Consider the following 22237-nt stretch of genomic DNA (forward strand, 5'->3'; position numbering starts at 1 on the left):
ATAACATTTGTTATTTCAGCTAGATTCGGTTTTACCGGATTAAATACCTTCGTTACAAACACTCAGTTGTAGAGATGATAATTTGACAAATAATTTCAAAACATTTTATCTTTTGCAAAATAGTATCCACCTATTCTAATTAGGCCTGAGACGGATCGGGTATCCGGGCAATTTTAAGATATCCGGATCCGGATCCTTATCCGGCGGATCCGTAATTTTACTATCCTTATCCGGATCAGGGGTTCGCGGATATCCGGGTGTCGGATATCCTTCTAAAAATTATAATATCCGGCGGATATCCGGATCCGGATTTGGATCCTTAAAATAAATAAAAATAATATTAATATATATAAAATATTAACAATAATTTAAAAATAAAAAAGATATATAATGTTTTTAATTATTTCTATGTATAATATTACAAAATTTACATAAAATTTATATATAGTATTATAAAAATGAAAATTTATTTAATAAAATTAGTTTTTATATATAGATATTATTATTTTTGAAATAATTATTAATAAAATTTACGGATCCGGATATCCGGACTAAAAAATCAAAATATCCGGATCCGGATTCGGCTTTGACGGATCTAACATTTTACTATCCGAATCCAGATTCGGCCTCTCCAGATATTCAGATTCTTAGATCGGATCTTGAATCGAATCCGGATTTCGGATAAAAGTCTCAAGGCCTGATTCTAATGGTGGGATAGTGGAATGAATGTAGAACCGACTTTTCAAAAAGCACATCAAATACTATAAAAGTATAAATTAATGAACCACCCACCAGAACCAGCACACATTAAAAAGAAAAATATAGAGAGAACTTTAGAAGTTAGAGAGATGAAGACGCAACATTTATGGTGGGAAGTTCTTGATCTATTCTTGTTACAAAACAAAGCTCTTGTTCCATTCTTGAGTTTTATAGCGGTTGTGGTTATTGTCCTCTACTTGTACCGACCTTCCTGGTCCGTACTCAATGTCCCCGGTCCAACCGCTATGCCTCTTGTTGGCCACTTGCCCATGCTGGCTAAGTACGGCCCTGACCTCTTCTCCGTTCTTGCCAAGCACTATGGCCCTATCTTCAGGTCCACTTCTCTCTCTCCCTCTCTCTTGATTCATAGTTGTTATGGGTGTTTTCCCCCTAAACTGAGACCATAGTGGTTTGTAATTCTTTTGTGTGATTTAATGTAATTTTGGGATATTTGGATTTTGGTTCAGTTTGATTTACAATAAAAACGACTTAATCATTTTAAATAATTAAACAATTACTGTTATATGTATTAATATGATAACATTTATTTTACAACATGTATAGTCAAACAATATATAGTTCTAGTAAATTTTAGCTTCTTCAGTTCAGTTTGGTTCAGCTGCAATAGAATCGCCTTTTTCAGTATCTCTATGCTGTAAAATTGTAAAACGAAACAAATTACAAATATAATTCAGTTTGAGTTCAGTTTAAACATTTTTGTTTAGAGTCAATTCGGTTTGGTTTGTATTACAATCTCCTATGGCTGTTGTTAGGCATTTCCTGATTAGTGAACACAAAGTGTTTTGGGGAAAAGAAAGGATGAACGCAATTGATTATAAGAAAAGACGACAGAAACTTATAATAAAAGTCTAATGAAAGGGTATCTATTAAAAAAATAAATTTTATCAAAAATACAGATTTCAGATGGGGAGGCAACCATTGATAGTAGTTGCAGAAGCAGAGCTTTGCAGAGAAGTAGGGATAAAAAAGTTCAAAGATATTCCGAACAGAAGTATTCCTTCTCCAATCTCAGCCTCTCCTCTTCACCAGAAAGGTCTCTTCTTCACCAGGTATACGCTTCTTGATTAGAACCAACTCTTATAGACATATCTCTCTCTTCTTCAACCTTATTAATGATTCTTTGGCAGGGACAAGAGATGGTCTAAGATGAGAAACACCATCTTATCTCTCTACCAGCCTTCACATTTGACAAGTCTTATCCCAACAATGCAAAATTTCATCACTCGTGCTACTCATAACCTTGACTCTGAACCAGAAGATGTCGTAATCTCCAATCTCTTCCTCAAGCTAACCACAGATATCATCGGACAAGCTGCTTTTGGAGTGGATTTCGGCCTCTCGGGTAAAAAAACAATTAAAAAAGATTCAGCAGATAGCAGCAATGTAGAGGTTACTGATTTCATAAACCAGCATGTGTACTCCACAACACAGCTCAAGATGGATTTGTCTGGCTCAGTCTCCATCATCTTAGGCTTACTGATTCCCTTCTTACAAGAGCCGTTCAGGCAGATTTTGAAGAGAATACCAGGAACTATGGACTGGAGAGTCGAGAAGGCTAACACGAGACTTAGTGGACAACTCAATGAGATTGTGTCAAAGCGAGCCAAGGAGAGAGATACTGACTCAAAAGATTTCTTGTCATTGATTTTGAAAGCTAGAGAGTTGGACTCTTTTGCCAAGCGCATCTTTACCCCTGATTATATTAGCGCTGTGACTTATGAGCATCTTCTTGCTGGCTCTGCTACCACTGCTTTCACGTTATCCTCTGTTCTCTACTTAGTATCTGGTCATCTTGAAGTTGAGAAACGTCTGCTTCAAGAGATTGACGAGTTTGGAGGACGTGATCTGATCCCAACTTCCCATGATTTAACATACAAGTTTCCATACCTTGATCAGGTGCTTTTTTCTACAAAACCCTGGAAAGTTGATTTTATTAGAAATTTTGAATGGATGTTTTTTTTTTTCGGCTTTTCCTTCTTTGTAGGTCATCAAAGAAGCTATGAGATTCTACATGGTTTCCCCATTGGTTGCAAGGGAAACAGCAAAAGAAGTGGAGATAGGAGGTTACCTACTTCCCAAGGTATCAACTCAAAACCCCCTTTTTTTTTTTTTAGTTTCCTCCATTCACAAAAACTTTGAATTGTTATTGTTGTTTTAGGGGACATGGGTTTGGTTGGCACTAGGAGTTCTAGCAAAGGACCCCAAAAACTTTCCAGATCCAGAAAAGTTCAAGCCGGAGAGATTTTATCCTAACGGAGAAGAGGAGAAACTTAGACATCCATATGCTTTCATCCCGTTTGGCATTGGTCCACGAGCCTGTGTTGGACAAAGATTTGCCCTGCAAGAGATCAAACTCACCTTGTTGCATCTCTACCGTAATTACATTTTTAGACATTCTCCAGATATGGAGAAACCACTGCAGCTTGATTATGGTGTAATCCTCAGCTTCAAGAATGGTGTTAAGCTCAGAGCCATCAAAAGATTCTAATTCTATAAAACTGAGAGCAGCATGATGAAATAAATGTGAAAACCGAATTTTTATATTTAAAATTGATCAAAAACTCCAATGTAGTTTCAGAGGAAAAAAATAATAATATAACATACACAGACAACAACAAGCTGTTGAAACTTTTCTAAGGCAATTGATATGAATATCAGAATGTCTGTCACTTCATCCTCTCTGCTTCGTAGGAGTTAATGTAGAAAGGATCCAAGACAGGACTACTCTTCCTGAACTGAAACTCATCCATGGATTGCCTAAGAGCACACGGTTAGTTCTACGCTTAGCCTTTGTTGATTCGGTCATGCTTATGTAACTTGGCTTGTACTCGTTTGCTTGACTGCTAGAGTTGTCTGAAACAAGGCCAGTGGTTCCAGAAGCAGGCGTGTTTGAAGTGCAAATAGATGATGAACCGGGACTTGAAGATAGCGTATGAGGAGGAGGTGTGGCGGAATCTGTAGCGTCCATAAGTCTAGTCTCCCATGGCCGAGCAACCATCCAACGCTCCAACCAACTCCACCCCCAACTATTCTTATCAAACTCTTGGCTTTTGACTTTTGAGATATGAGATTGAATTGTTTTGAGCTAGGAATTGACCTCCATTGCTGCAGAAAAAACGAAACTTGGATTCAGCAAAAGGAGTTAAGCAAAACGCTTAAAAGGTGGCCACAGCTAAACCTTTTGAGCTAAAGCATAAGCCAATGCATGCGTTCCCTCTTGAAAGCACCTTCTTGTCTTTGCTGCAACTTGGTCTTGATATCATCTACAGTGCCTTTCCTATCGCACCAACCTTCCTGAGAGTATTATTAAACAACAAGAAGTCAACATTTTTATGATATAAATCAAACCGGTGTGCAGAGACAATAACCTCGACTTCTTTCAATTCTTTCAAGAGATCAGATTTGCTTCTGTGTTCATCTAAAAGCTTTTGCACAGCTTGTCAGTCATCCTAACACGACGAGCTCTCACACGAGCCTGCACTCGAGCGAGAGCTTGCATGCACCTTAGTGTTACTGATGCATGTTTCCTCACTTGCCTCCCTCTCACTAAAGCTTGTAGCCTCACTATCCCTTTTAACGCCCTCAACGCTCTTCTTGCCTAGTAACAACAAATTAAACCTTTTAAGTCAAAATTAATTGTTCTCTCAATTGTGTTCAACTCAAGAGTTTAAGATCATAAAAACTGTAACGCCCGCGTCACCCATTTCCAACCAGGGTTTCCAAGCACGGGGTTAAGGACACACATGTCTCCACATGATATGAATCAAATTATCCTAAGTGATTTGTACTCTCTCGAATAAGAGGTCGAGTAGTACTTAGGGATCGAATCCACAAGAAGCTGGGGTACACAAAAGATCTTAAACAGTTTATAATTTTTTTTTTGTTCACTAAACAGTTTATAATTAAGCTATGTTAATTATATAAATAGTAAATTGCAGTGGTGAACAAGGCAGTTGTTCGGTTGATTGAATTGATGTTTTGTAAATAATTATGAGAAAGCATTAGACTTAAGGTTTATATTCAGGTAATCAGAATTATAATAATAATATAGAAGTTAAAGTAGTTTATTGGATATTCTAGAACTCAAACAAAGTAATAAACTATCAACTTTCGTTTATTTAGATTATCTATTGTCTGGATCTCAGATGAACAGTTGTCGATCTGGAAAAAGTGTTGATCGATGCTATCAATGGATAGTCGATCGATATAAGTGTTTGCGATGGATGTTCCTTCCAGCAAGCTTTACCGAGCGGGTTTCAGTTGCCTCAATCAGGACATGACTAGCACGAAGTCACTCAATCTCAGCTCTACAAAAAGTGCGTCCTAGAGGAGTTTCGTTTGTGAAATTTGAAGGATCATTCAAAGTGTATTCCTGATTTTATTTAGGGTTTTTGTCTTTGTTTGTTACAAACACACCATCCACATTTTCTACTAACCCGTTTTTCTTCTTCTATTTAACTTTCCAAAGTCCATAAATTAAAAGTTCACTAATTCTTTGTGTTGTGAAACCTGACAAAAATCATGTTGGCCACCGGAAGGGTAGCAAAACAAAAGGAAATAGCGCAGAGTACAAGACGTGTTGCCAATCAAGGAAAGGCAACTGTGCTTGCTCTCGGTAAGGCCTTCCCCAGCAATGTAGTCTCTCAAGAGAATCTCGTGGAGGAGTATCTCCGTGAAATAAAATGCGATGACCCCTCTATCAAAGAGAAGCTGCAACACTTGTGTAACATTCATCATTTTTAATTTCCCTCTACTTTCTTTTACAACCTTTTACGTCCGCCCTTGTATGTATATATAATAAGCATACTATATGTGATATGGCTTGGTGGTGTTAGGTAAAACCACAACAGTGAAGACACGCTACACCGTCATGTCTAGCGAGACGATGCAAAAATACCCTGAGCTAGCAACCGAAGGTTCCCCAACCATCAAACAGAGGCTTGAGATCGCAAACGAGGCGGTTGTGCAGATGGCATATGAAGCGAGCTTGGCTTGCATCAAGGAATGGGGAAGAGGAGTGGAAGATATCACTCATCTTGTCTATGTTTCCTCCAGTGAGTTCCGTTTGCCCGGGGGTGACCTTTACCTCTCGGCACAACTGGGACTTAGCAACGAGGTGCAGAGGGTGATGTTTTATTTTCTGGGATGCTACGGAGGTGTGAGTGGGATGCGCGTGGCCAAGGACATTGCTGAGAACAACCCAGGGAGCCGGGTGCTGCTCACCACCTCCGAGACTATGGTTCTGGGGTTCCGTCCCCCCAACAAAGCTCGCCCTTACGACTTAGTCGGGGCTGCTCTCTTTGGAGACGGAGCAGCTGCCCTGATCATCGGAGCAGACCCTACAGAGTCAGAAAGTCCCTTCATGGAGCTTCACTATGCACTGCAGCAGTTCCTACCAGGAACGCAGGGGGTGATTGATGGGCGGTTGTCAGAGGAGGGCATAAGCTTCAAGCTAGGAAGAGAACTACCTCAGAAGATCGAAGACAACATAGAGGAGTTCTGCAAGAAGCTGGTGGCAAAGGCTGGCTCTGGTTCATTGGAGTTGAATGACCTGTTCTGGGCCGTTCATCCCGGTGGACCGGCCATCCTGAACGGGCTAGAGACGAAACTGAAGCTGAAACCAGAGAAGTTGGAATGCAGCAGACAGGCGTTGGTGGATTATGGGAACGCAAGCAGCAACACCATCTTCTACATAATGGACAAAGTAAGAGGTGAGCTTGAGAAGAAAGGCAGAGGTGGAGAAGAGTGGGGTCTGGGTTTAGCCTTCGGACCGGGAATTACATTCGAGGGATTTCTCATGAGGAGCCTCTAAATGCGGCTACTGGCTATGGACCCGATATATGTGATTAAATAAAACAGTCTCCTTTGCTTTCGAATCTATTCTATTAAAAAAGAATCACTCTAAAAAAATCTACTTATACAAGTTGTTTGGACTATTTCATTAGATTACTAATATTTTGGTTTTACCTTAAATTTATACTAACAATATGTTACCATATATTTTTCTAACAATAATTTAATCACAACTTATTATTTATTAGGCTCACATTTTTAATACACGTTGATATCAGATCCTAACCACATCTATATTTTATTTGGTAGACCTTATAATACACGAAAATATGGAAATGCTCCTGTAATGTCAAATGTTTGCCTAACGTGTTTTTAATGCTTCTCTTTAACTATAGACAATGGAGAATGCAACATATATGATCGTCAATACTCTTATTCAAATTTGACTTATTCACATAAAAACCATTAGTGTTATAGAGCACATAGACTATTATTACTTTTGATACATGCCACAAGGTCCACAACTAACTCAAGATTCATTTTGGACTATAAGAATTAAATCAATATTTTGGTCCACTTAGTATTTTTGTAGGCTACATGAATAGATAACTGAACACTGTTTTCATTATTATTTTTATCTCAACATCTTCTTAAGTTTTAAATAAAAACTAAACCCAATACCAAAAACACCTAAACCCTATATAGATTATATGTAATCTCAAAACTATAATTTTTTAAACTTAATAAATCTATATATTGTCAGATTCATGAAATATTATATGATATAATTAATGGTTCTCACAAATTATTAAATTCTTCCAAATGAATTTTAATTTAAAATAAAATATATAAATAAATGCAAAAACATATATTTTCGTGACTATTAGCTTTTTTACAATTAATCTACCAAATTGATTTTGTATCATGTTGATATGGTTCACGCAAAACATTTTAAAATTTAGACGAAATGTACACATTTATTCTTCTGTCTAGCAACTTAACAAATATACCTATTTACTGTTAATAAATATATCCTACCAACATTAAGAATATAAATATTCAAATTTATATCGACCATAAATGCTATATATTAGAATAGATTTTGAAGATATTTTAGCAAAGAAAAATATTCTGAATTGTATCACCTTATTGGTACTCATACATTCATTTCTTACGTAATTAAATTTACTAAAATTATATATATATATATATTCCCTTAAAATTATATACATGGTTGAACTGTTGCCCATATCGCTGATTATATAAGTTTTTTTCTTGACAACACATACTTATATTGTTATACAATATCTTATAATCTAAAATATGAATATAATTTATTACAGTTTTGTAAGAATTAATGTAAGTTCTATATTCTGGTTTTCAACGTGTGTAAACGGTTGTACATGATATATATATATATATATATATATATATCATTTGTGATCTATTTTAAAATAATTATACATACATCATAACACATATTCATATATTTATAATATACTTTACTTTTAAAATATAAAATTTCAAAATATTAAAGATGAAATAATAAATTTTGATTTATAGTTTAAAAATATTGTAAGTCAGAATATTTATAAATAAAATTAATGTATTTTGTTTGATAAAAATAAATTGTTAACAGTTAGCTAAAATAGGTTAAACAAAGAGACTCATAATACGAGTCAAACTTATCCAAAATCTCTAAAATTATAGTTCAGTTAAAATAGTAAAATAAATTAAATACACAAATTTAAACATAAATCATAGGAAATGTTAAAACATATAAATTATTTATAAAATTATACTTTTTATTACATAAAAAAGATATATGGCCTCATTTGAAAATCTGGAGAGAAATTCCGTTTATCGACAAAACACATTGAGATTGGTATAAACTCTTCACTAGGTTTGGAATATCTAAGTTAAACAAGATTTTTATTTTTTTGAAAAAATATTAATGTCGCGCTTCAAAGCTTGATTCAAAAGTTTGAATTAATTTTTGAAAAAATATAATCCAATTTATATGGGGATTTTATCGGATCAACCAATATTGGATAGTGGGTCAATGATAGATTTTTAAGTTTTCACCGAGTTTTATCAGATTTTTATATATAAGGTTTTAACAAAATTCATACCAGATTTTATATGAATCACATGATTTACTTCTGAGACTGTAGGTTTGGGTCACGTATGAAAACACTGCTAAAACTATTAAAAATTTTACAAATATATACTATTAGATTAGCTCAAAATCTGCCAAGTAAAATTTTTGTCTCATCAACTCAACAAATATAACTCTTACAAAAAACACACAAAATGCAATGATGACGTTGTAACATATAACTCTTACAAAAAACACACAAAATGCAATGATGACGTTGTAACATAACAATGTACGTATAAATTCTAAAATAAAATATTTTATAAATTATATAATTTTGTAACTTAATAATATACTTCGAAACATCAAAACTAAAATAATAATTCATATCAAACATTATTATTACTTGGAAAAAAACATGCGCTTCAAAAGCGTGGGTCAAAATCTAGTAAATCTTTTTAATATTATTTAACAAATCAATTTATTATGAGTGACTTTAATTGTTATGACCAAAATATATATTTGAAAGTACATTTACCATTATAACATTGAGAAGTCTACGTGAAACAATGAAGTCCCCTGAAAAAGTATGCTTATGAATTTAATCTTATAACTAATTTATAAAATTGTGAAAATTTATTTTAATAATAATTAAAAGTATGTAAATATAAATAATTGTAAATCATTTAAATTATTTAATAAATTGAATATTTGAAGTAGATGAAATGAAGTAGGTAGAAAAATATAGATGGTATATCATATTTGTCTATTTTTTAGAGTTAGTTAACACATGTTCAAGTAATGTTTGTATTTTAGGGTTGGTTCTAAAATTTTAAATATATTACTTTGACATATTTTCGAAAAATGATTACTTTGACATATAAGTGTAAATTGTGTTTACAGTAAGCACTTTAAAGGTTGATTTTATGTTTAGTGTACATGTTATTGTTATCTAGATAGTTCAAATATTTAATTTTAAAGTATGGAGATAGAAAATTTGTTAAAGAAATCTTCCAACAGGTTCAAATTAGTAAAATCAATGTCTCCTTATATAATATGGATTCTAAACATTTATGATATCTTGATGTGAATGAATGGAAATATAGTAAGTTTAGGGTTAGTGGATTTCGTGAAGAATATCTGCCAAATCTCTATAATATTATTTGAGAAGTCAGTTTTCTATGTGTCGCGCTCACGTTAACACTTACGGTGGTTGATTACGATGATATTCTTAATGAATCAAATATATCTATTTATCATTATTAAATATTTATTCTATTTTTCATTTTTATTTAAGTTTTCTTTTTCTTTATCTTTTCGAAAACCCAATATAATAATTTTTTTTATAAATTTTAAAACGAAAATATCTTTTATATATATAAAGTAATTCATAATAACGAAAGTTCACAAAATAATCTTGATCTTAAAGTAAAAAAATAATCTTGATCTTAAAGTAAAAAAATAATCTTCCCTTTTAAAAGATAATCTTAAAAAACATAATATATATTTTAAAAGTATTAAGCATTTTATTTAAATCAATATATTTCTCAAATTATTACAAAATAATTTAACAACATAAATTAAGATATATTTAATGAATAAAATTTAATTTAATCTTTCTTTTTTATTTAGTTTCCCTTTTATATTTTTCAAATTAACATATATATAAATAAAATAGGGGTTTTTGCAAATATGACTCAAAACTTGAAGTCAAACACAAAACTAACCTATGTTTTTTTTGAAACTTTGACTTGCCTCTTTCATCCCCAAAGTTCAGATTATTCACGAAAATGCCATCACTTTTTTTTTTTGAAAATGCATATTTTACTCTATCACATTCATTTTCCTCAAGTATTTACTATTCACAATATTGCTATTGCCATCAATACACCAACCACCATGAATAACCAATTTGAAGCTCTTAATGCACCTAAAAATCGATTTACACTCTTTCTTTTCTCAATTCGTATGAATTAAAAAAACATCTCTTTCCTTTCTCTCCATATTCATCCAAAAACCCCAAGATTTTGATTCTAAATTTTTTTATGGTTCATAAAGCCATTGAAGCTTACGATTCTTGGTGGGTCACTTTTGTTCGAGATTATGGGTGCTTGGAGAAGACTTATGTGTGCTAAATAAGTTATTTCACCGGTTGAAACTATGAAATCAGCTTTTTTCCCAGATCTGTTCGTCCATACGACTTACCTGTAAGTCGTCTGGTTGTAGACGACTTACATGGAAGTCTTCTGGTCAATGCAGAAGTTAGTTTTGCAATTGACTTTTAAATGTGTTTTTATAGACGACTTACATGGAAGTCGTCCATCTTTGTTTGTTAAAAAAAAATCGAGACGACTTCCATGTAAGTCGTTTAGGGTAAACGGGTTAGTTTTGCATTTGACCGGATTATGTCAGAAATTTGACTTTTCCTGGACGACTTACACGTAAGTCGTCGAGTAGAAAATTAAAAAATCAATATTTTTTTATACCTAGACAACTTACATGGAAGTCGTCTCAGGTTAGTTTTGCAATTGAAAAATAAAGCAAAAAAAAATTATTTTTTTCTAGACGACTTACATTGAAGTTGTCCATGATTTTATTCCGAGATTCTGGTCAAACTTTGCTTATCTTGGACGACTTCCATGTAAGTCGTCGGACGGACGACTTCCGTGTAAATCGTTTAGGTTAAAAATCAATTGCAAAACTAACCTAAATGGATGACTTCCTAGAAGTCTACCAGACGACCTCCGTGAAAGTCATCTGCGTCAATGTTTAATAAACTTTCATTTTCTGTAAAACTATAAAGACTTTTTAATTGTTTTTGTTAATTCATGTATATTAGTCAATATTGGGACTACTGAATGAAATTTATAACTTAATTGGTGATATTTATGAGGTTACCAACATTCATGCTTAGTAAAGTTTCTAGCTAATTGAGAAGACTTCTGTGGAAGTCTTCAACGTTAGTTTTTGTAAATTTGTTAAGTAACTTTAAGATATCTTTATTTAATTTTCAAAAGTGTTGAGTAACTTCAACAATATCAAGTAACATGGTTTAGTGTGTCTTCTCAGATCATAAAATATACTTTTTACTTATGTATGTAATGAAAGTGTTCTACCTTTGAACTTATGTAATGTTTTATCTTTTGTGAATTTGACTAAGTTTTCTTGAGAATTCTTCTCCCTTAGTTGTAACAAATTTGATTAATTTTTTGTGTTATTGTGTTATGCTATGGAAGTTGTATCAATAACTTCAATTATGTCAAGTAATTTTTGCAAGATAATATTGTGGAAAATGAACATATTTACCAAACTTTTTCATTAATATCTTTTCAAGTTTACAAAAAAGTCACAGCTAAAGAAGTACACATGCAAATCACAAAACATACCACAAACAAAACTATTATAGATCATTCATCTATCTATAAAGACAAGCTTAGACTCCACTTGATATGGAAGAAGACCCCGTCAGAAGACTTCCAGGAAGTCTTCTAGCGCATTATATTTTAGAAGACTTCCGAGAAGACTTCCCATAGGTCTTCCAAAGTCTGATCCAGATCTAAAAACATGTATATCAAACCCATATCTGAAAAACCTGCATATCATATCAAAAAACGTTCAAATGGCTTAAAAACATAGAAAATAAATGGAAAATTAGATAGACATACTTTTATAGAACACACAAAGTACATATCCAAGTGGAAGATGAGAACCTTCTGATTAAAAACCTGCAACAAAAAGATACATTAGTGAGAAAGACATGAGACAAAAATGAAAAATTCATATAAAGTTTAGTGTTTTCAAGCCAAAGAGATTAGAGTGGGTTTGGAGAGTTTTAGTTTGGAAAAAAAGTATGAACTTTATGCAACAGGAGGTTACTAAATGAAGAAAAATCAGACATAAGAACTTACCAAAACACTCAGATCTATTATGAAAGGGAGACATGGGAGAAAAGACTCTGTTAGAAGACTTCCTGGAAGTCGTATGGAAGTATTCTAGCCCAGAAGTCTTTCAGATCTGAAAAACATGTATATCCAAATCCAGATCTGAAAAACCTGCATCTCCAAAAACGTTCAAATGGCTTAAAAACAGAGAAAATGAGTGAGAAATTAGATAAATCTACCTTTGTAGAACACACAAAAAATACATATCTAAAATTAATAATCTAATTTTAAATGAGTGGAAAATGAGAACCATGTGATGAAAAACCTGCAAAACAAGATAAACTAGTGAGAAAGACAAGAAACAAAAACAATAAAGTTTGGTGTTTATAAGTTCAAAAGATTAGAGAGAGGTTGAAAAGTTTTAGAATGAGGAACATACCATTTTTGTTGCAGCCATTTAAGAGGAGAAGAGATAATGTGTAAATTTTTCAATTCCAATAAGGTTAAATATTTTCGATCAGAAGACTTGTTAGACGACTTACTTGTAAGTCGCCCAGAAGACTTCAATATTTTTAGCGGAAGTTAGAAGAATTTCAGAGAAGTCTTCTAATCGCCAGACGACTTACATGTTAGTCGTCTAGACCCTAAACATAACCCCTAAACTAAATTAACTAACTAAACACTTCATAAAATCAAATTAAACTTAAAAAGTGTTACTTCACATAGAAATAATCACATGTAGGTAAATATTTAATTTTTCAAAAAAACATGAAAGCTTTCCAAAATCTAACCTAAGAATACATACAATACTACAACATATGTTGCCAAACCCTAGACCAAAGAATATCATGATTCACTATTTTCACTCATCTATGTTGAAAACAATTCAATTTTATTATATCTTAATTTATATCACTTAAAACTATTTATACTTACATGATTTTGATTTTTCGCTTATCAAAATATTTTTTACAAAATTTATAAATTATTTTTAAGATCAACAATACCAGACGACTTCTGTGGACGTCGTCCAGAAGACTTAACAGAATCTCAGAAGACTTAGCGGGACTATATTCATAAAAATGAGTTCTGTTTTTTTGTTTGGTCACAAGGGGCTGTCTATAATTTCATAAGGCTTTTAGGTTACTTTTACATTTGATTCAAGTTTGGGTATATTTTTGCAATCAAAATCAAGTTTTGAGTCATATTTGGTAAATCCTCCAATAAAATATTATTAAAATTTAGGAAGAATATATTTTTACATATATAATGTGATTTCATAAAAATGAAAGTTTTAAAAAATAATCTTTATCAAAGTAAAGAAATAATCTTCCCTTTTAAAATTTATGGGTTATGTTTTTATGTAACTTTGTACCTATCATCATTTTATTTTTATAATTTTCTTTTTCTAAATTAAAATATACTAAATTACTAAAAAAATCAAAATATATTTACACATCTAAGATGAACAACCCAACTAATACAATGAATAGAAATAGTTATACTTTAATTTGACGGAATATATGTAACATAATATACCCACAAAATGAGTAACTAGACCAATTTTAAATTTTCTTATACAAAGTCGATCATTAAATTAAAATAATATATTTTATTTATAGTAATATTTTTATACGTATAAATTATATAACGAATCAACATATTACAAATAAATATGAAATTTTCAAATAATATTATAAATATATACATTAACCAACTATTACAATTAAGTATTTTGTATAACTTATATATATATATATATAACGTATATATGCATAAGGTTTCAAAAGACTATTATTGTTATATTTATTTATGTAACTTTGAATCGTCAACACTTTAGTTTACTTTTACTATTTGATTCTCAAAACAACCTATATTGAATTATATATATTCTTACTAAAATAAGTTTACAAATCTAAGATAAGAATCAAACTACATCAAAATAACAAAATTAAGCTGTACAACAAAAATATTATAGTTGAATCGAAAGTAAATTTTATCTAATATATCCAAATAATAACCAAACAGTCGAGATATTATATATTCAAAATTATACGTCTAACTAAAATAACATAATGTTATTTAAAACTACCCATATTGATTATAATATAATAATAGAATAATTAAAACTAAAATATTACTAAATTATTATAATATATTTATTTTATGATATTTATCCCCGTGCATGAGCACGGGAAAATCACATAGTCAAAAAGTATTTACGTAGCCGTAAATTTTATCTTCAATTTAAATATAACCGAAAATAATCAATAAAATATAACCAAACAATAATTTACTTAAAATTCATGGTGTAGATTACTTCATGTGAAGTCTACTTGTGTATATTTCCATGAGTAAGTAGACTTCATGATCCATGAAGTCTTCTACACCAAAAACTTTTAACATAATTAAGATTTATATAAACAAATTTACACATTTTCTCTCTCTAAAATGGCTGCAACAACAATCTAATATTATTTTCTTTAAAAATCTCTAATATATTTGAATTTGAAGACACCAAACCTTGTATCAATTGCTTATGATATTTTTTGTCTCATGTTTTTCTTACAATTTATCTTGTTTTTACAAGTTTTTAATTATGCGGTTTTCATATCCTCATCCTAGATATATAGATTTTACATGAGTATTTTTGTGTGTGTTAGATTTGAGCAAAATTATAAATTCAACTTAATGTGACTATTTCACAGGCTTCTTCGGAAAGTCACCTAAACATAAACTCTAAAATCAAATAATTGAACTAAGTATCCGTAAACCCTTCACGACGACATAAAATCACCTTTTAAAGTGTTTAATGTATACACAATTAAACACTTATACATTAAATTAACATTTCAAAAGATATTTAATAAACCAAATCTAATCCTGAAAATACAATATTAACTTTTTATTACATGATTTATATTTTTTTATTGGCAATATTTAATTTATTTTCCACTAAATAATTTTCCAACTTTTATAATTTAACTATAAAATTAAGGTCATAAATATATTTCTTCTCAGACATTTCCTCAAGAAATCTTCTCACAAGATTCATTGTTTCGTGTAGATTTTTAAGGGTATAATTGTCAAAATATGTTTAATTTTTTTTTGGTCATAAAAAGATAGTTATAATTTCATTACACATTTATGTTACTTTTGCATTTGAATATGTGGTATATATTTTAATTTTATTTCATATCCCCTATATATTAATTGAGGATCATTTAAAAAGTTGCAACCTAAATTTTGTACTAATTAAAAAGAGATCTTGCTTAGGTGTCACTCAATTAGGATGTCAATTTATCTTATGTGGCAGCTTAAGAATCAATTGAAAAAATGTTGGTCCAAATTCAATTATTAGGGAACATTATATTAACCCAAAATATAAGAAACATGTATTATTTCCTTAAATAAAAACTACGGAATTACCTAATATGATTAACATATATATGTCAATTAATGTCTATGAATAATAAAGATTTGATAACAATTTTTGCATTTTTCTTCATTTTTGTTTAATTTATATTATTAAAAGAATTAAACAATCACAGTAACCATATAATAAAAAATTAGATTTTTTCTTATATGTTATATTTTGAATTTTTTAAAATGACTTTAAATTACAAAAAAAAAGAGGAAACCTTATATGTTATAAATTTTTTAAAACGACTTTAAATTGTAAATATGAGAAAACCTCATATGTTATATTTTTCTTATATGTTATATTTTGAATTTTTTTTAAACGACTTTAAATTACAAAAATGTAAATTTTCCTTAAGCATACGACGAAAAGCATTAAAATGACATGTATCAATTCGATGGTTGATCTGAAACATTTCAAAACCATATGGAAGATAAAATTTAAAATAATTCAATTGTGGAAACAGTACTGTTCACTTTTTTTAAGAATGTGTTCGGTGGAAAAATAAGTTTTTTGTCATAATTTGCTTAATGTCCAATCCGATCAATCTATGATATATTAATTATAGTTTAGTTCCACAATTTTTAATAAAAATTGATCCGGTCCATCGGAAAGAAATTATATAATAACAACAAAAAAATAGCAACTATTTTAGAAGAATTTTCCAAAATAATCCAAAACTAAGATAAGATCTGTGCCTTGCGCATGGTGAGTTTATTTGTATATATTACTGATAATTTTTTATATATTTGATCGTTTTATTTATACATATATAATATTTTTTGTTGTTATTATATAATTTTTTTCCGATTGATCAGATCAATTTTTATTAAAAATTGTGAAACTAAACTATAATTAATATATCATGGATTGATCCCGTATGTTTAAAATTCCTCTACGTCGTGTCATGAGATATTATATTACCAATGGTTGATTCCACACCTAGAGAGAGAGATTAGGACGACCTAGTTCAAACTCCTCCCATAAAAAAACTATCAAAACAAACTTTGTATGCACATGTGTTATCAGTTCTCACGTTTAATAAAGTTGTCAAGAGAACACTCAACAGCTATTAAGCAGCGCTTTAACTGAAGGGGCCTAAGCTATATACAGAGTTTTTTTTTGGTTCATCTCCTAGGTGAACTTTTAGGTTCACACATAATCAATAGTATTTTCTTATTTTATATTCTCTATATCTTAAAAAAAGGTTATATTATGTTTAAAAAAAAATAGTAATAGTTGCTAAAAAATAATTTTTTTAACGGCGTCGTCAAAACTCAAACCCTAAATACTAAACTCTAAACACTTGGGTAAACCCTAAAACTTTGGATAAATCTTAAATTCCAAATCACAAAAACACTAAACATTAAATCTTAAAAGCACTAAATCATTAATCCCAAACCCTAAACCCTTGGATAAATCCTAAACCTAAGGCTTATGGTGTACCCAAAAGTTTAGGATTTATTCAAGGGTTTAGGGTTTAGTATTTAAGGTTTAGAGTTTAATGTTTTGTTGATGATGTTAAAAATATTAAAAAAGTAATTTGGCAACTATTACTATTTTTTATTTATTTTTACTTTCTTATTTTAAAAAATAATATAATTTGGCACATTCTTATTATTTTGGTTCTTTTTTAAAAAATATGGAATTGAAAAAATAAAATACTATTGGTTTGTAAACCTTCACCTCATTGAGTAAACCCAAAAAAAAATTCAAAAAGTATATCTATATGGTTAACTAGTCAAGTATATCTCCCCACTCATCCGTTGCTACAAAAAGTTACATAACACAAAAAGAAACATTATAAGAAAGAGAACATCTGAACAACATAATAGCCCCTAAATTTGATAATAGCAATATATACACAAGTCAGCTTCAGGATGAGCCAGCGTGGTCCAAACTACCACATCGATGATACTCCGGCGGCCACCGTCCGCTCCACTAAAGCTGCAGATATCCCCATGTATGTACCATTTTATCAGTATATTATTGGCCTCAATATATGTAATAATTAATATAGTCTATCTATGGCTTGTGCAGGCTAGACTATGAGGTAGCCGAGCTGACGTGGGAGAACGGGCAACTAGGGTTGCACGGCTTATGTCCACCGCGGGTGCCTGCTCCGTCAAAATACTCCACTGGCGCCGGTGGAATGTTGGAGTCAATAGTGGACCAAGCTACTCGCTTCCCTAACCCTAAGCCCGCCGATGAGCTCGTCCCATCGTTCCATCACCGCTATTCCAGGGTCGGCATGGACGCGCTTGTCCCCGAGCAGCAGAGCCAGCCCGCTACCGGCGTGGGCTCGTGTAGCGATGGTCATCCCATGGATGGTGGGAAACGAGCTAGAGTGGCGCCCGAGTGGAGCGCGAGCGGGAGCCAGCGCCTGACCATTGACACCTACGGCTTCACCTCAACATCGCTGGATGTTAACTCCAGCTCCGACGGGAAGCCTTTCACCAAAACCACCAACATCGACGATCATGACTCCGTCTGCCACAGCCGCCCACAGGCAATTAGTTTCTCTTTTATTATTATAACTTATTCCTTCTAATTAATTTGTTATATATCACTTTTAAAAAAAAAAATGAATTACAACGCTATATATAGGTGGAGGAAGAAGAAGAAGAGAAGCAAACGGGAGGAAAATCATCAGCTTCAACCAAGAGAAGCAGAGCCGCTGCTATTCACAACCAATCCGAACGTGTAATTCATTCACTCCTTCAACCCTTTATTACTCTTATTTATTTATTTTGAGAGGAAAAATTATATTGTTATTCGTCGACTAGTGTTTCATAGTTAATGTTTTCTTTGTATAGGAATGAAATTTCAGAGTTAATATTCATTAATTAAACATTGGTGATTGTCTCTTGATTGGTTTTATTGCAGAAGAGGAGAGATAAGATCAATCAAAGGATGAAGACGTTGCAGAAACTGGTTCCCAATTCCAGCAAGGTACCTCATTTTACATGCATCGTAAACTGTCGTTAAATTATTATTTTCTCTTCTTTCGGTCAACTGCTAAATCAAATTTATTTGAGTATACGTGCGTAATAATATATAATAATAATAAAGTACTATAAATAAAGTAGGTACGAAAATAGCTAGAGGGGATAAGAAGGGTGGTGGACCAAAGGAAAATGAATGTATATGAAGAAATGGAACTCATACGATGATTTTACTCCACACACTTATGCTCGATCTCTCTTATTTGTTTGGCCCCGAAAAACTGATTTTACATCTCTTTACGACTTTCTCCTGCCAATTGGTTCATTCATATACCCTTAATTACTATATGCCACCTTTTGGCTGTCAATCGAAATTCAACCAATACAATCAATTAACACGATCTACATTACATATGTATAGTGTACTATTATTATTGTAGACATGTGTTCATCGATCATTCCTTGAGTTGGTTTGGTTAAATAATACATCAAAAAGAGTGAATGGTTTGATAAGTTACAATTTGGAACTAGACGGATAAAGCGTCCATGTTGGATGAAGTGATAGAGAACTTGAAGCAACTCCAAGCACATGTGTTCATGATGAGCAGAATGAACATGCCCTCCATGATGCTTCCCATGGCCATGCAGCAGCAACAACAACAACTTCAACTAAATCTCATGTCCAGTTCCATGGGCTTAGGGCTTCGCATGGGGATGCCCGGTCTAGGTCTTGTCGACCTTAGTTCTATGAACCGAGCTGCTACTGCAACGGCTCCTAATATCCATGCCAACATGATACAGAACCCATTTGTGCCCATGACTTCTACCTCATGGGATGCCTCCTCTTCCACCGACCCTCGATTTCAGTCTCCTCTTATCCCCGATCCTATGTCAGCCTTTCTTGCATGCTCCTTGCAGGTTATACAACTTTTGTTTTATATAAAACTTTTATCCTTCATTTTTGTTTAAAGGATTGACATGCAGCCAACGACGATGGAAGCATATAGTAGGATGGCTGCGTTATATCAGCAAATGCAGCAACAGCTTCCTCCTTCAAATCCAAAATGATATATTATTTCGACCTTACGTCTACATATGTGTTGTACATATTGACAATAAATGCATATTCCATTGTATTTTAATTTGTATGTATAGGGTACACATGACTATGATTAATTAATACTATTAAATTAGGAACATATCCGGTTGATAATAGTTGAGTCTAACTTAAAATATAATTGCATCTAATTGATTATCTAAATATATCATATAACCACCTTGATAAAATCCAAATTTTCCGGATCCAATTCTGTCATATACATATGTTACTGATAAAATAATTTTGTAACTACTTCTAAGATATATGCATATTTTGTAAAGTTCACCATTTAAATTCCAAAATATCAGTGATCCACTACTTTCAATATTACAAACTGTCGACTACCTTATGAAGTCCAATAAATAAATATTATGTCATTTGGAAACAGAAATATTGATACAATACTTTAATAAATATTATTTTCACCACACAAATAAATGGAAATGAACTAAGGTTTAATTAATGTTTTAAACACATTCTAGATGTTGAATCTAATTATCTTCCGGTCACTGAGTTATTAGATTGAGGTCTGACTGGTTCAAACGCAACGGTTGCGGTTGCGGGAGTTTGCGGATGCGGGTGGTTGCAGTTATTAGCGGGTTTAAGAGATTTGTACGGCTGGTTCTGCGGTTAGAAATTAGTGCGTTTGCGGGATACTTATGACTGGTTAACTACCAAATGCAACAACCGTTAACTAATAAATTAACAATATTTATATTTTATACAATTATAAAAATATCAAAAATAATAATATTATAATAAATATAAAAATTATATTTAGAAAGTTATAGTTTAATTTTTTTTTTAAATAATAGAAAATATTTTTATCTTAAAATTTTATAATATTAATTAAAATATAATAGATATATTTTAGTATTTTTATAATTCCGATTTAAATTTTTTATTGAATAATTTTATTTTTGTATTTATATTGTTTTAAGAAAAAAAGAAAAAAAATTATCCTCCCACAACCGCCCGCAACCGCAAACGCTAGCTGGAACCACCTTTTGAATTTATGAGGATTGGAACGGTTCGAAGCGGTTTAAAGCGGTTTGAGTGATTGTTGCAAAACGCCAACAACTGCTACCAACTGCAAAAGCTGCATTTGCGGGTGGTAACTGGGAAACCAGTCATACCCTGATTGTGGATAACTATGTCAGTTTTTAATTTATTTTTAACATATAATTATAAATATATCAATATTAAAAATAAAAGAAAACCCCATGTTTAAAAATGTAGTAAAATTTTAAAATTCAAATTATTTATTTTTCATTTCACATAAAAATATAATTTAAACAATTTTTATAACAAGTTAGAGTTACGACATATAATAAACTATACAATAATATCAAAATTATAATTATTTAAATATCTAATTCAAATGTTTAAATTAAATTTTAAATTTTAAAAACAATAATTTAAACAAAATTGGATTATATATCGATCACCCATAAGTTCAACATGCAGCCTCTAGTTTTAGCAGTTTTTGCGGGTTATGAAGTTTTTAATTGATGGATATTTTTTGAAACACAAACCGGATTCAAAAATAAAAACAACAAATGACATATAAATTTTACAATACATGAACAAATACTTAAATTTAATATAAAATTACTTATGTTTAAATCTTTGGTTAAAACCCCAATAAATATTTCAAATATCTCCAGTATTTTAACCATTTTGGATTACCGTTAATGGGTTTTTGTACAAAACTTTGTAGCCACAAACTTATTTTAAATTATGATTATAGTTTTCCGGTTGTATCTAAAACTAAATTTCTTGAAATAATAGAGAAAAATTGAAACAAAAAATATACCCAACTTTTAAAGGACGGATCAAAAGTTTACCTTTTAAAACCCCTAAAAAGGTCTGGTTGTATCTGAATATCGTCTGAGAAAGTAATTATTATGTTTGGGTGAATTTGTAACCTCACTCTAGACCCAGAAACGAACCGCTACTTTATTTTTGATAAGTGGTGGTTTCAGTATCCTTGCAGGTATGATCGAGCATTTTATCCGTTAAATTTGATCTGATTCATTATTTGTTTCGAGTTGATCCAAAAAATCCGGATATCCGTAATTCTCTGAAGCAAACCAAATATTAAAAATCAATATCCGTTAAAAGGGAAGCAAATCACAAATACTAAAAATTTAGAGACGGATATCCGATCCGTTCCGACTTTTGTACAAATAGATTTATATCTACGATTAAATATAGAGT

At 31.4% G+C, this 22237-nt stretch overlaps 3 protein-coding genes and 1 pseudogene across 3 annotated transcripts; 3 read left to right on the forward strand and 1 right to left on the reverse strand.

Moving 5' to 3' along the window:
- The first annotated feature begins 787 nt into the window (after positions 1 to 787).
- Positions 788 to 3392, forward strand: LOC106401831 (cytochrome P450 711A1). Its single transcript, XM_013842434.3, has 5 exons — positions 788 to 1093; positions 1677 to 1829; positions 1908 to 2676; positions 2765 to 2860; positions 2939 to 3392. Exons 1-5 carry the CDS (start codon positions 849 to 851, stop codon positions 3266 to 3268), a joined length of 1593 nt encoding a protein of 530 aa, XP_013697888.2. The 5' UTR covers positions 788 to 848; the 3' UTR covers positions 3269 to 3392.
- A 54-nt stretch (positions 3393 to 3446) lies between these two features.
- Positions 3447 to 4525, reverse strand: LOC106399136 (annotated as a pseudogene).
- Positions 4526 to 5264: 739 nt separating this feature from the next.
- Positions 5265 to 6778, forward strand: LOC106401832 (type III polyketide synthase C). The gene is made up of 2 exons (XM_013842435.3): positions 5265 to 5503; positions 5616 to 6778. Exons 1-2 carry the CDS (start codon positions 5302 to 5304, stop codon positions 6590 to 6592), a joined length of 1179 nt encoding a protein of 392 aa, XP_013697889.2. The 5' UTR covers positions 5265 to 5301; the 3' UTR covers positions 6593 to 6778.
- Positions 6779 to 17722: 10944 nt separating this feature from the next.
- Positions 17723 to 20117, forward strand: LOC106397554 (transcription factor UNE10-like). Its single transcript, XM_013838149.3, has 6 exons — positions 17723 to 17936; positions 18014 to 18482; positions 18581 to 18676; positions 18860 to 18925; positions 19450 to 19836; positions 19903 to 20117. Exons 1-6 carry the CDS (start codon positions 17854 to 17856, stop codon positions 19984 to 19986), a joined length of 1185 nt encoding a protein of 394 aa, XP_013693603.2. The 5' UTR covers positions 17723 to 17853; the 3' UTR covers positions 19987 to 20117.
- The last annotated feature ends 2120 nt before the right edge of the window (positions 20118 to 22237 follow it).

Source organism: Brassica napus, chromosome C3 (assembly GCF_020379485.1).
Source record: "Brassica napus cultivar Da-Ae chromosome C3, Da-Ae, whole genome shotgun sequence".
Lineage (NCBI taxonomy): Eukaryota > Viridiplantae > Streptophyta > Magnoliopsida > Brassicales > Brassicaceae > Brassica > Brassica napus.